The sequence below is a fragment of the Pelodiscus sinensis genome, chromosome 6, assembly GCF_052426305.1.
Source record: "Pelodiscus sinensis isolate ZL-2025 chromosome 6, ASM5242630v1, whole genome shotgun sequence".
Lineage (NCBI taxonomy): Eukaryota > Metazoa > Chordata > Testudines > Trionychidae > Pelodiscus > Pelodiscus sinensis.
In genome coordinates this window covers 11,689,540-11,704,724 of record NC_143057.1, presented here as the reverse complement: position 1 = coordinate 11,704,724, position 15,185 = coordinate 11,689,540, and the positions used below count along the sequence as shown (strand labels likewise).

At 45.1% G+C, this 15,185-nt stretch overlaps 1 protein-coding gene across 5 annotated transcripts in view; it reads left to right on the top strand.

Moving 5' to 3' along the window:
• Positions 1–15,185, top strand: part of LPAR1 (lysophosphatidic acid receptor 1) — a 100,545-nt gene that overhangs the window by 52,641 nt on the left and 32,719 nt on the right. For all 5 annotated transcript variants that reach the window (XM_075931438.2, XM_075931439.2, XM_006117990.5 and 2 more), the window contains one exon: positions 13,827–14,574. In XM_075931438.2, coding sequence (XP_075787553.1) covers positions 13,827–14,574 — 748 coding nt within the window. The remainder of the gene's footprint in view (positions 1–13,826; positions 14,575–15,185) is intronic.

The window sequence follows — 15,185 nt, the reverse complement described above, 5'->3', positions numbered from 1 at the left end:
CTCTATGGTTACAGAGTAGACTAGCATTGCTTTTATGGGTTTCTGGTTGGTCAGGCTTGAATGCATCATTGATAGAGAGCCCATTGTAGCTTCTGTCCCAAAAAGAGGGGTTCTATTATATATATCTTCATATATTCTGTTTACGCATCTTTCATGGAAGGTTCATTAACGCAAAATAAACTGAGACACGGATCAATGCTGGCTCTGTATGCAAAGGTCCAGTATATTGCTAGGAAAAAATATTTGAAGAGGTAAATACTGAGTAGTTTTCTTATTCCCATTTAAAAACTAGTTTTTTCTATGCAGAACTAAAGGCCCTACACTAGTAAACATAATTTTGAATAAACATTTACCTTTCTGGATAAGTTTCCCTACATAATTACCTTGTCTGAACACTCCATGAAAAAGGTGGAAGATGCATCTTAGGCCGGGTCTTCACAAGACCTGGAAAGTCGGGTAAAGGTACACCACTCTAGCTGTGTAAAATACCTTAAGCCAGTGGTCACAAACCAGTACATTGGGATCTACCAGTAGATCTTGGAGCATCTGACAAGTGATCTGGCCAGGAAGCTATCATAGTGCTGGCACTTCAGTTACCCCTCTCCCCACTGCCATGCTGCTTCTGCCTTGGAGCTGCCCCTTGGAAGCCTCCTGCTTGCTCTGCAGAGTGTGGGAGGGAGAACGGGGGGGGAGGGTGGCTGATGTCAGGGTGTTCCTGCCTCCCCCACTCCTGTACCCCATCTCCACAGAGAGAAGGGGATGGAGAGACCTTGGCAATGCAAATCTCTATCACTCTCACAAACACTCACTGTCCTTCCCTCTCATCTCCTGACCCAACACGTACATGGGGGGGTTGTTGCTAATTTTTTTACTACTTGCAAAGTGGGTTAGTCTTAGTTCAGGCATGTCCAAAGTCCAGCCCGCGGGCCAATTGCGGCCCGTGTTCCGGTTTAATAGAGCCCCACAGGTAATTTGGCAATATCTATCTTTTATGGCCCCCAACGAATCCATATGTATTGAGATGAATACATTGTAAAATCTCAGTTAATGTCAGTTGGTCTAAATCAGTTATAAATATATTTGGACACAACATGTATACTTGGTGTTATGTTCCTGTTCATATTTTTTGAACTTAAAAGTTGACAGACAACCTTTATTACCAATAATATGTAATGTACTTTACAATGTTCCTGACATATATTTCAGCTTCTTGTATTTTTTTTTCATCTGGCCTTCAGATATGAAAGGCAGAGTGATTTAACACCTGTTTAGATTTGTCATCCATGTGACGAAATGAAAAGTATGCCATTTGCAATAAACTTTGCATAAAATAGTTAATTTGCATTTAATTTTAATGGTTCAAAGAATGTCAGGTAAAATGGTCGGCCCTCACGCATGTTCACTTCATCAAATCTGGCCCTCTTTGAAAAAAGTTTGGACACCCCTGTCTTAGTTTTTGGGTGGTCTGTTCATTTCACAACTTTCATCTCTCTATTATGCTTCAATTTAATTCTTTGAGTACTAAAATGCCTAACCCGTCCTATCTGGAGTAATTATCCCTGTGGTTGGTTGTGCTCCTGGAGGTGGCTGACATGTCCCTACAGCCTGCTGAGGAAGTCAGAGCCGGGGTTCTCCACATACTGTCCTTACCGGTAGACACTACTCCTTCAGCTCCCATTGATCAGTAATGGAGAGCCATGGCCAGTGGGCTCAGTGCCTGTGGGTGAGGGGCAGCACATGGAGCCATTGCTGTACATGCCAGCTGCTTTTGGGGGTAGGGTGGGGCTGCCTTGGCTCTGCTGCTCCATCACTGGGGCAGCTGTCTAGCTGCTCCCAGGGTGGGCAGGACTTGAGCCCACCATGCAGTGCTCCCCAGGGAACTGTCCTATCCCTTAGTCCACTCCAGAGCCCACCGCATGACCCTATCTTCAGAGGATCCCTTATGCTGTGTCTGGTCACTCCCAGGGTGGGCGGAGGGAGTGGTTTAAAGGAAGGAAAGGGGAGGGGGATCTCCAGTGAACTTGGGAATGGGTATCAGCCTCTAGAATACAGGATGGTGGGCTTGCTTCCCCCCCCCCCCCCCACACCCACTTATGCAGCGGCTGGGCCACCAATACAGGCTGCCCGAGGGATTGGCCTGGCTCCTGTATTTGGAAGGCAGGCTAAGGAACCTGCTGAAGGTAAAGTGGTGGGGTGGGCTCTAGCATGGCTTAGGAGATAGGGCATTTGCCTGGGGAACCACATGGTGGCAGGTTCAACCCACCCCAAGAGCAACTAGACACAGGAAATCCCAACGCTTCACTAAAATATTGCTTTCACGTAGTACATTATCTTGTCTAGTCAGCAGAGGTGACAAAATGATTTGCTGCAGAGGAGATTGGGACTAACAATTTCAGGGATTTTTTTTTCTTCTTCTGTGCTTGAGAGTAGGGTTGTATGTCTCCTGTGGGAGCTGGATTCCAGTTAGTTTAAATAAAACACGCTGTTGCTTTTTTTGAAAACACAATTTATGCTCAAAATATGATTTAATCATTTTCAGTGGACAGTTATCTAGGAAATACATTGAGAACACTGGACACATTTATTTTAGAAAGAGCAAATCTATTTCTTCTCTGTTTCATTCCCCCTGCCCGCCCATTCTTTATTTATAACCCTAATCCTGCACAGAGCGGTTTTCACTCCCGTAATCCTGGATGGAGTCTCACTTACCTCAGTTGGTCTCGGGCGGGGGCGGGGGGAGTCCATACTTGTAGTTGCTTGTGTAGCTGTGGGGCCTATAACTTCACTTGATGGCACTTCCAGAGGTAAAATTCTTTGGGCACATCTACATTATATGGAAGATCGATGCTGCCACTGTCAATCTGCAGGGATTCAATTTAGAGGATGTAGTACAGACCCACTACATCAGCCATGGCCAACCCGTGGCTCAGGAGCTGCATGCGGCTCTTGCCCCCCAGAAGTGTGGCTCGCGAAGCCACTCCTGTGTCCCTGCCAGCTCCCCGGCTTCCTTGTGCATATGGGGTCAGAGCTACAGGGTTTTAAAAATGGCGCCCAAGATGGTGGCCGTCTTAAGGGCCTCCTTTTAAAAAAAAATATTTTTGTTGTTTTTGCGTGACAATTCTGTTCTTGGGGGGCTTTTATTTTATTTATTTATTGCTTGACAATTCTGATGCAGCTCTTTGCATTTTTTCCGCCACTGTTTTGGCTCTCGGTACTCTTACTCCTTGCAAAAAGCAAGGGAAGCTGATGGGAGCATTTCCTCCTGTTGACCTCCTGCTGTGTCGACCAGGATTTAAGATGCGTTGACTCTAAATTATGTAACTAGAGTTGCATGTCTTTTCAACCTTTTTTAGTGTATACTAGGCCTTTGTCTCTCCCCCAAAACTAAGGTTGGTAAAATCTCCTTCCTCAGTGTTTTCTTGGAATGGGTAAATATGTGCTTTTTGAAAGTTTTGAAAATTCAGATGAGCTTCTGAAAGTTGTTTGGTGGCACTAGACTTTCTAATCTTTTTGAGAATTGCCCATTACTAATTTCAGCATAGAGACAGGTTCTGATGCCTTGGTAAAGTCTTCTAAATTATCAAAACCTCCTCACTAGAGTCCCTTCATAAACTTTCTCAATCTCAGGTTCTCTGTACATCACTGCCTTTCCCCTCCCAGCATACTGTTATCACAGATACAACCTGATTTAAGTATTTGGGCACATGGCTAAGAGATCTTAGTAAAAGTCATGGCCGAAGGATGGTGAATGTTCAGGATAGTTTGCTCATCCAGAACTGAAACCTGGTATAAGCAATCTCTGCTCCAAGAGGCTGTTCTACACAGTTAAAAAATCCATTTGTTTTTAATTCCAGTAATCCATGCTTCAGATATTTTAGGCATTTTTATTTTTTTCCAATGCATTTAAAAAGATAGGTGCATTCTATATATGACCAGTGGGGTTAGTGCCTGTGGATGAGGGGCAGCACATGGAGCCATTGCTGAATATGCCAGCTGGTTTTGGCGGTGGGGTAGGGCTGCCTTGGCTCTGCTTCTCCATCTCTGGGGTAGCAGTCCAGCTGCTCCTAGGGTGGGCAGGACTTGAACCCACCACACTGCCCTCCCCTATTATCTGGTCCACTTCAGAGCCCTCCCTACCTTCAGAAGGTCCCTTATTCTGTATCTGGTGACTCCCAGGATAGGCGGAGAGGGTGGTTTGAAGGAAGGGAGGGGAATCTCCTGTGAACTTGAGGATGGGCATTAGCCTTTGGAACACAGGGTGGTGGTCTCGATTCCGCCTCCCTCCCCCACCGACTCAGGCAATAGCTGGACCGCCAATACAAGCTGCCCGAGGGATGGACCTGGCTCCTGTATTAGGAAGGCAGGATAAGAGACCTGCTGAAGGTAAGGCATGCACTGGGCTCTGGAGTGGCTTAGGAGCTAGGCCATTTACCTGGGGAACACATGGTGGCAGGTTCAAGCCCAATCCACCCTAGGAAGCCCAAGAGCAACAAGACAAAGGACCCCCTCAAAGTCAGGGAGGTGGGCTGGGCTCTTGAGTGGGCTAGAAGATACAGTCCTTGCCTGAGGAGGATGTGGGGTTGTGGCTTGGGGTCTCTTCCCAGCAGCCCAAGCCCTGCACACCTGCAACCAGACAGTCAATACAGCATACAGAGCCCACCAAAGGCTCAGCTCAGCTCTGGACTGGTCTAGGGCATTCACCTGGAGAGCACAGGGTGATGGGTTCAAGTCTTGGCTGCCCTGGGAGCAGTTGGACAGCCAATGCAGGCTGCCTGAGGGATGGACTAGGCTCCTGCATTAGGAAGGCAGGACAAGGGACCCCCTGAAGGCAGTGGACTGTGGAGTGGCCTAGGGCAGTGCTTCTTAACCAGTGGTGCAAGTACCCTTAGGCACCAAGGGAAGTCTGGGGATACATCAACACAACTGACATTTGGAGAACTTAATTTTTGTTTTAAGTTTTACAGCACTTGATTATTTTTGTACTTTTTACACCCAAATATTTTATCACCCACCCGGCTACAATTAAGCTATTTAAACAAATGTGTTGTAACAGTTTAAAAAAAAAAAGTGTGAGAGAAAACTGTAGGTACTGGGGGTACTTATCACTTTTTTTAAAGGCGATACTTTATAAAGAATAGATTGAGAAACATTGGCCTAGGGGATAGGGCATTTGCCACACGCCCAAGACTAGAACCTGCACTCTTACCCCAGATTGGTGAAAGTGAATGAGATTTGGGGAGGAAGGGCAACAGAGCAAGCAGGGTGAGGCCTCGGAGAAGGAGTGGAGGGGGGCAGGGCCACAAAGAAGGGGGGAAGGAAGCCAGGCAAGCGTATTTGGGTTTGAGGTAGATATTATATTGCACATAAATTGAAAAAGTGATCTTGTGGTTAAAAAGGTTGGAAACCCCTGCCTTAAGCCGAGTTTGGCGCCATCTTCACAAAGGGAGGCCAATGGGAGCAAACGCTCCTGTTGGTTTCCCATACTTTTTGTGACTGCAAAGAGTATGGTGCGGAGTGGAGCTGCCCTCAGCGTTTGATTTAGAGGGTCCTAACCCAAACACCAGAAGATTGATAATCTGGTGTAGCAACTGAAGATGTGGCCTTATTTGGAGGTAGAGTGGTCCAAACTGCTCAAGATTAAGACCAAAGCAGACTGGGAAGAGCTTCAAAAAGATCTCACCAAACTAAGTGATTGGGCAACAGAATGACAATTGAAATTTAATGTTGATAAATGTAAAGTAATGCACATTGGAAAAAATAATCCCAACTATATATACAATATGATGGGAACTAATTTGGCTACAACTACTCAAAAGAAATATCTTGGAGTCATTGTGGATAGTTCTCTGAAAACATCCACTCAGTGTGCAGTGGCAGTCAAAAAAGCAAATAGAATGTTAGGAGTCATTAAAAAAGGGATAGAGAATAAGACAGAAAATATCTTATTACCTCTATATAAAACCATGGTACATCTTGAATAGTGCGTACAGATGTGGTCGCCTCATCTCAAAAAAAATATTGGCATTGGAAAAGGGTCAGAGAAGGGCAACAAAAATGATTCGGGGTTTGGAACGGGTCCCATATGAAGAGAGATTAAAAAGACTGGGACTTTTCTGCTTAGAATAGAGGAGACTAAGGGGGGATATGATAGAGGTCTATAAAATCATGACTGCTATGAAAAAAGTGAATAAGGAAAAGTTATTTATTTATTCCCACAATATAAGAACTGGGGGTCACCAAATGAAATTAATAGGCAGCAGGTTTAAAACAAAGAAAAGGAAGTTTTTCTCTACTCTGCACACAGTCAACCTGTGGAACTCCTTGCCAGAGCATGCGGTGAAGACTAGAACTTTAACAGGATTCAAAAAAGAGCTAGATTGATTCATGGAGATTAGGTCCATCAGTGGCTATTAGCCAGGATGAGTAGGAATAGTGTCCCTAGCCTCTGTTTCTCTGAAGGTGGGTGACGGGAGGGATCACATGAAGAGTACATGTTGTGATCCCTCCCTCTGGAGTATCTGGTATTGGCCACTGTTGGCAGACAGGATACTGGGCTAGATGGACCTTTGGTCTGATCCAGTATGCCCCTTCTTATGTTCTTAAACATCCTATTGTAAAGAACTAATCTTGCACCCACTGAAGCTAATCAGTATTTTGTGCCATTCATCTGGATACAAATAAGATTGGGCCCAAAGTCTACACATTACAGTTCATTATGAAAGTTCTCTTTGAATGCATTTAGCTGCTTCTTTCATCCCAAAGTACATCAGTGCAGAGACTGTAGGTTTGTACAGCACTCGGCACCACCAGGCTTTGAACCTGAGTGGGGTATCTGGGAACTGGTGTGATTACAAATATTTCACAGCAGCAGTCAACTTGCAGTTGCCCAGTGAACATCCCAACTTGCTGTGCAATGCAGTCCAGTGACAGCAGAGCATAGCAATTTTGTGGCCAAGATTTCCAAGGGTACTAACGAGTGATTTTTATGGCTTCCTGGCTTGATGTCTTTTAAAGGAGCCTGATCCTCTTAAGGGGGGTGGGGGGGGTGGGGTGCTCACCATTATCTGAAAATGACAACTTAGCACCTTTTTCATAATGCCGCCTTGTTCTGGGATATAGGTTTTCATTAAAAGCAGTCACTCTTTAGCTGTTATGGTTACGGAAGTGCATTTGGTCCACATTTTCAAGGCTGGCTGGAGCACTGAGGTCTGCCTTTGTTTGCAGAGCCTAAGATATGAGCTGCGGGGGTGGGGGGGTCTGGGTCAATAATCTAAGTGGATGCTAGCTCAGATGTCTAGTGCATTACTTTAAATGTTACCACTGTTAACTGTTTCTCTGCTCCTCAAAGCATGTAATAATAAAGGACCATATTATGAAGACCGCACAATCAACTGAGTGACAGTGGTATATTAGCACAAGAGTGGGTTTGCAAGAGTACCAGTCTTGCCGCTCAAACTCCTACTCATTTCCTCTCCACTCCCCAGTGCAAGAAGGAGTCAGACAGAGCCTGGGATCTCCGCACACCTTCCAAAGAGGGAACAAACTCAAGGATCCCAGAGGAAGTGTGTGATTTACTGTGAACGGCATCGTAGGAGAACAGAGCTTATTTTTGCAAGTGGAACCTGGAAGAATGGCATCCCCTCTCCCCATCTCCGCCTGATGCCCTGCTTTTGGAAGTTGTTGGTTTCCATTTTAAGTTTTCCTCTAAAACCGCTTGCTCATTATGGAGTTGTAGTAGCTCTTCAGTAGTAGGCTTAAGACTGAAGCTAGCGTCTCATTCTGTCAGTCCTCTCTACTTCCCAGAGGGAAAGCATCCACCGGAAACTTTGCATATTCCTCATTGCAGGGTAGAATTCTTTGGAGAAGCCTGGAAATATCAGAAAAGGAGCTTTGGTGATAGCGTGTTCTTGTTGGCTTTTTTAAAATTTCCCTTTTGAAATCTCTCAGAACATTTTTTTTTTCTTCCCATTTCCCCACACTCTTTGGACAACAAATTCCAAATAAGTGTTTTGTTTTGTTGCGTTTTTGTTTTTTTGCTGGCCTGGTGATAGAGAGGGCAAGTGTAGGGGAATGGGAGCATGGGAGTAGTAATGTTTGAGAGTGAACTGGAACACACTTGCAATTTTCGTTCCTTTCACTATTCAAAATAGAACTTCTGTCACATTGCCTGGTACTCCATTTCTTCGAGTCTAGGTCTTTGGATCCTTTGGCAGACTGCTCAACAGCCCTGTGGTAGGAAAGCGATCTTGAACAAGGCTCCCTGTAAGCTGCACGGCAGCACGGCCCCACAGCTGCTTAATCAGCCCCATCCAGCCAGGGCTTCAGGTAAAAGAGGGTAACAAAACTCCTTTCAGCTGGGGTTCAACCCAGACCTGTGAACCTGGACAGAGACTGTGTCTTGAGCAGCAATGCATAGCCCAGGGTCTCCAGTCTTTTTAACCACAAGATCATTTTTTCAATGTAAGTGCAATATAAGATCTACCTCAAACCCAAATATGCTTGCCTGGCTTCCTTCCCCCCTTCTCTGGGACCCTTCCCCTCCTCCATCCCTTCTCCGAGGCCTCACCCTGCTTGCTCTGTTGCCCTTCCTCCCCAAATCTCATTCACTTTCACCAGTCTGGGGTAGGGGTGCAGTTCTAGTCTTGGCCGTGTGACAAATGCCCTATCCCCTAGGCCAATGTTTCTCAATCTTTTTTTTTTTAAAGTACCCCTTTAGCCAAAAAAAAAAAAAAAAAAAAAAAAGCACCCCCAGTACCTACATTTTTCTCTCTCTCTTTTTTTTTTTTTTTACCATTGCAACACATTTGTTTAAAAAGCTTCATTGTAGCCAGACAGGTGATGAAATATTTCGGTGTAAAAAGTACAAAAATAATAAAGTGCTGTAAAACTTAAAAAAAAATTATCAGTTCTCCAAATGTCAGTTGTGTTGATGTACCCTCAGACTTCTTTCAAGTGCCTAAGGGTACTTGTACCACTAGTTGAGAAGCATTGCCCTAGGCCACTCCAGGGTCCATACACACACCCCTGCCTTCCGGGCATCCCTTATCCTGCCTTCCTAAATATGGGAGCCGGGTCCATCCCTTGGGCAGCCTGCATTGGTGGCCCAGCCATTGCCTGAGTGGGTAGAGGGGGGTGGGATTGAGCCCACCACTCTGTGCTCCAGAGGCTGATGCCCATCCCCAAGTTCACTGGCAATCCCACTCCACTGTCCTACCTTCAAGCCACCCCCTCCGCCCACCCTGGGAGTGACCAGACACAGCATAAGTGACCCTCTGAAGGATGGGGGGAGTGGGGCCTTGAAGGTGCCTGGGGAGCACAGAGTGGTGGGTTCAAGTCCTGCCCGCCCTGGGAGCAGCTGGACAGGTGCCCCAGGGATGGAGCAGCAGAACCAAGGCAGCCCCACCCCCAAAAGCAGCTGGCATGTACAGCAATGGCTCCATGAAATGAAATGAAATGAAAATTATGAAATGCACGGTCCAGTCAAAAACTAAAACTAACCCACTTTGGAAGCAGTAAAAAAAAATAGCAACAACCCCCCATGTACATGTTGGGTTAGGAGATGAGAGAGAAGGACAGTGAGTGTTTGTGAGAATGACAGACACACACACACAGTGTGTGAGAGTGACAGAGATTTGCATTGCCAAACTCCCTCCATCCCTTCTCTCTGTGGAGATGGGGTACAGGAGTGGGGGGGGGGGGAGGGACACCCTGATATCAGCCTCCCCTTCTTCTCCCTCACACAACCCTCCACAGCAAGCAGGAGGCTTTCAAGGGGCAGCTCCAAGGCAGAGGACAGGAGCAGCGTGACAGTGGGTGGAAGGGCAACTGAAGTGCCAGCACTTTGATAGCCTCCTGGCCATACCAGTCAGGATCACCTGTCAGAGGCTCCAAGATCTACTGGTGGATCCCAGTGTACTGGTTGGTGACCACTGGCATAGCCTTTTCCCTGAGCACCTGTGATATTGTTGGTAGAGGAAGTTGAGCTTGTTCACTGGGAACACGTCTCTGTACATATTTGGGCAACCCAGTGGGCTTGGTAACCTGCATTGAATCCCTTTCTGCCACCTTTGCACTACTTTTGTTACCTGTGCTAGCTAAGTTAAAGCTAGGGCATTATTCTCATCTGTGCTACAGTCACATCTTTGCTTTCGCTGTAGATGTACCTTAGAGAAGAGCAGTACGGTTACTAGTTCGGCCCCTTCGCGTACTCAAGCAGTCAGGCTTGTTCAAAGCTGCTGCCTGAGGTGGCAGGTTGCCTATAAAACCAAAGAAGGTGTTGACCTTCCTTCACTGCATCTCTTGAATCTTGCAGGAGTTTAGGGGTGTTTTGTGATGGTCTGAGCAGTCCAAGCCTATGGACATTCTTGGCATGATTCTCATATAGGCTTTGAGCACAGACCAAGTGTCCATACAACATAGATGTAAAGTGCTACTAGAGAGGCTACGCTGCCATTGGAAGATGTAAATAGTTACTCATGACATAAGGCGGTAAAGGATTATGCTCTCTGTTGTCAAGTTCCCTCTTTTGTGGACCTCACAGCCAGCATTTACTTTCCTCTAAGTTTGGGAACTTAATAAGGGTTATATTTTGATGAATAGTTTTATGTAATAATAAGTATTCTTTACATTTTGGCTTTTGTACCTCCTTTTTATCTTGCACTCTACAGCCAAGTCATTTTTAGTCTGTGTTCTAAATTTGTTTGCTACTAACCACCAGACCCTTTTCAACTTGCAACGTTAGTTTTCTGCAACATGGCTTTGTAATTATGGGGTGGGGAATTACATGCTGACTAACCTTTTACCCTGTATTCTGGGACCCTAGTTGGAATTTCTGGTTTGTCTCAAGTCTAGACTTCTTGGTATGTTGGTAAATTTAAAGGCTTTTAGTTAAATCCATGCAGCAGTAACTTACCTCTGAGAACTCCTGTAGTAAACACTATATCCAAGTCTCTCCCAGTCCAGAATTACACATCCTTCCCAACTCTAAATTTCTGTTGAAGAAACTGTCATGTGGATCTCTCTGAGGGCATACAGATGATTGCTTATTATTTCAGGGCTCTGCATTAATTAGGGACTATGATAGTCAACATCTTACCTTGCAAAACCAATCAGGCTGCTCTGAGTTTCATTGGCTTAAAAAAGACCGTACGCAAGTTGAATCGCTTTGCAAAATTTCAGGCCTTGAATTTTACTTGATGTTTTATTCTAAGCATGATTTTGATCCCCCTCAAACTTCATTTAGGAAAAAATGCCTTTATCCCTTCTGCATGTTTTCTAACAGCACAAGAAAAAATGGCAAAAATTAATTTTAATTGTAGAGAAACTTTTTGTAAACTTTTGGGGAGACTTTACATTTTTGTTATACTTTCAGATTTTAAAATTTCAAATACAACTGAAAAGCACATAGAAATTGCAAAATAAATCATATTACAGCTCTGAAGATTACACAATGAGGGGAAAAAAACCACTCTTGAGTGAGTGGGTTTTTGGGTGTTTTGTTTGTTTGTTTGAAGTTAATCTGTGTAGCTAATTAGAGGCTTTCACTAATGAAAACTAGCAGAGTTTATATGTTGTGATAATTAACCCTTCAGACTCTCCTAGAGCACATGTATTTCCCACTGGTTTGGTGATTGGCTTTTTATATATAACTGAGACAGACTGCATTACAGATGGTTATGCTAAGTTTATTGATTTTTATCATAGCTTGCTTGTGGGTGTATGTAGTAGGGATGTAAGCGAGTAGTCAAGTACTCGACTACCCAATAAGCCTAAGTTTAGCAGGTAGTTGAGTTGAGTACTTGACTACTCAGTTCCCCCTACCCTTGCTGCCTCTGTAACAGAGGCAGCAAAGGGGGGAACAGGAGCCGGTGCTAGGGCGAGCCAGCTTAAAAGTCAACAGAGGCTCTTACTACATTTAAAAGTCAGAGCTGCAGTGGTCGCAGTGCCTCCAGGAACTACCCCTGCTGAGACTCTGCAAAGCAGCTCCCCTTATCGACTAATCATGTAGTCGATGCAAGTTGTTGGGGCTTATGGCACAAGGGAGACGGATTGAATTTGTGAGCTCTATTTTGTAGTATAGCTACAAAACTGTAATCCTGTAACTTCATCCAAAACTATATTTGCAAGGATGAACTGTCTTATCCTTATCAGTTAGACAGAGGCAACAGTGAAGCTCAGACAGTCAATACCCATATTTATGATGTGAGAGAGAAATTCCCACCCCTAAACTTGGTGCATGAATGTAACAGAGAACATTCACTGAAAGATTTAAGACTAGAAGGCACCATTAGATCATCTAGTCTCTCCTCCCACATTACACAGGCCATTAAACTCATCCACTTTACTCCTGTAAAATGCCCAAAGTCTGGACATTCATATAATACAGATTCTGGCAAAGAGTTTTATTATGTTTACTAATTAAATCCTGTGCAACTTCCCTTTCCCCCAAGGATTTTTGTACTTGACGCATTATTTCCTCACAATCTTTAAACAAAGAATTTGAAGCCATAGCATGATAGAGCTGGAAGAGACCTCAGGAGGTCATAAGTTCAGCCACCTGCCCAAAGCAGAACCAAACCCAATGACCTTAAGTCTGTCCTGCTGAAGTGCCCATTGTACATGAATTGTTCTATTCAGTTGAGGGATCTTGTACTTCAGCGCCTCTCAAACGTTAGCAACCTGAAGAGCCCCATTTTGATTTTAAAAATTGTAGTAATCCTTAAGTCCCCCCCCCACGCACACACTCAACCCTTGCCCTGTTCTCTGTCCTGAGGACACACTTCTGACCTGCCCCTTCTCCAAGGTCCCGCTTCTGCTCATTCCATCTCCCCCTCATCACTCGCTCTTCCGCTCCCTTTCTCACTTTCACCAGGATGGGGAATGGGGTTGGAGTGCGGGGAGGTGAGCTCTGAGAGGGCTTGGGAGGAGGTGGGGGTGCAGGGTCTGGGGGAGAGTTTAGGTTCAGGTTGCGGGCTCTGGGCTGGGGCAGAGAGTTGGCCTGCAGGGGAGGATGGTGAGAGGCTCGGGCTCCCGCCAAGCTACACTCACCTCAGGTGCTTCCAAAAATGATGGGCATATCCCTCTGGCAATGGCTCCTCGGCAAGGGGGCCAAGAGGATGCGCACTAGGGATGTAAACGGGGAACTGGTTCATTAAATCCTATTGTGTGATGTGTTTGTTTGCGTACTGGTCAGTGCACACACTGCTACGAAGGGTTATGGAGTAGAGAAGCCCATAAGGCTTGCGTTGAGGAATTTACAGTCAGAGATCATCTGTTTAAGTAAGCTTATGCACTCCATGGAAGAGAGAACTGAAGGATAGGGGAATGTGTTACTGAATGTCACCATGTGAAGTGTTGGGTTGGTGAGCTTGCTGGGATCCATGCTGAAAAGCAGGTGCCCTGACAGAAGCGGAATGAGTTAGCCCAAGGCAGTCTAGCTCTATTTTTATGTATCAATAACATGCTTGATTCATTATTTAAAGCTCTCATGTTCTGTGTTATGGGCAGCATTGTCTGTGTTAAGTGATTGTTTTTTTCAGATTGTATGTGTCGCACGATGTCACAAGTACTGTTGTTTACAGCTACCACAGGGAAAAATTCTGTTTCCAAAGACTGATGTAAATACCGTTGGTTCCCTGAAGTCTTAATACCAGTTCTAGCATTGTAATAACAATTGTAATGTCGTCTTGGATATGTATTTAAAGGCATTGTCTGCAGAATTATTCATGTTTCCTTGCTTCAGCATGTGTCTTACCTGCAGAGGCAAGCTTGTTGTTATTGGACTGCTGCTTTGAGTTCTGATTTCTGTTTTCTCTTTTTTTTTCCAGTCCACAGTCATGAGTGAACCCCAGTGCTACTACAATGAAAACATTGCCTTCTTTTATAACCGGAGTGGAAAATATTTAGCCACTGAATGGAACACTGTCAGCAAGCTGGTGATGGGACTGGGTATTACCGTCTGTATCTTCATCATGCTGGCCAACCTCTTGGTTATGGTGGCTATTTACGTCAACCGCCGCTTTCACTTTCCTATTTATTACTTAATGGCCAACTTAGCTGCTGCGGACTTCTTTGCAGGACTGGCCTATTTTTACCTAATGTTTAACACGGGACCCAACACTAGAAGGTTGACTGTCAGCACCTGGCTTCTTCGCCAGGGTCTTATTGACACTAGCCTGACGGCATCTGTAGCCAATTTGTTGGCCATTGCTATTGAGAGGCACATAACGGTCTTCCGAATGCAGCTGCATACTCGAATGAGCAACCGCCGAGTGGTGGTAGTAATTGTTGTCATCTGGACTATGGCCATTGTGATGGGGGCCATACCAAGTGTCGGCTGGAACTGTATTTGTGATATCACTCATTGCTCCAATATGGCGCCTCTCTATAGTGACTCCTACTTGGTCTTCTGGGCTGTTTTCAACCTGGTCACTTTTGTGGTCATGGTGGTCCTCTATGCTCATATCTTTGGATATGTGCGCCAAAGAACTATGAGAATGTCCAGGCATAGTTCTGGGCCCCGCAGAAATCGGGACACCATGATGAGTCTGCTGAAGACCGTGGTCATTGTGCTTGGTGAGTGGCTACTTCAGCAAAAATTGTTCTTTCCGTTTCCCATAGCATAGCATTTAGTTAGTGGTAGAGGAGAACTGGTGCCCCGCCTTCCCACCAACCCATTATACATTTTTGAGGGAGGGAACAAGCACGTGAACACCAAATAGCACTCTTGGATATTATTTACGGCACTGGTAGCTGAGCCTCAAGCATTCTAGAATGTAACATCTGTCCTGGTAAGATCATTTTTTTTAAAGGGAATATTTCAAGGATTGATGGGGACAACAGGACATGAAGTACAGTGGTGTTACACACAAGACAGCAACAGCCCCTTCCCCTGGAACAGCTTCACTTATACTTCCTGGTCCCTTGTAAACCTCCTCAATGCAGACATGCCCCCTTCATAGAAACTTTTAACCCTGCATATCTTCCTGGTGCCAGGCCTTTGTATTTGGCAGAGTTAAGTCACTGTAGCACTGAAGTGCCACAGAAGCACTGATTCTTGCCTCTTGCTCCAAGATTAATCAGTAAGTAGTTTAATCTATACTTCCTCCAATTTATGTTTATGTAACTAATAATATAACAAAGATGTCTGTGTACTTGAACATCCTATAACAGACACCTGAACCTAG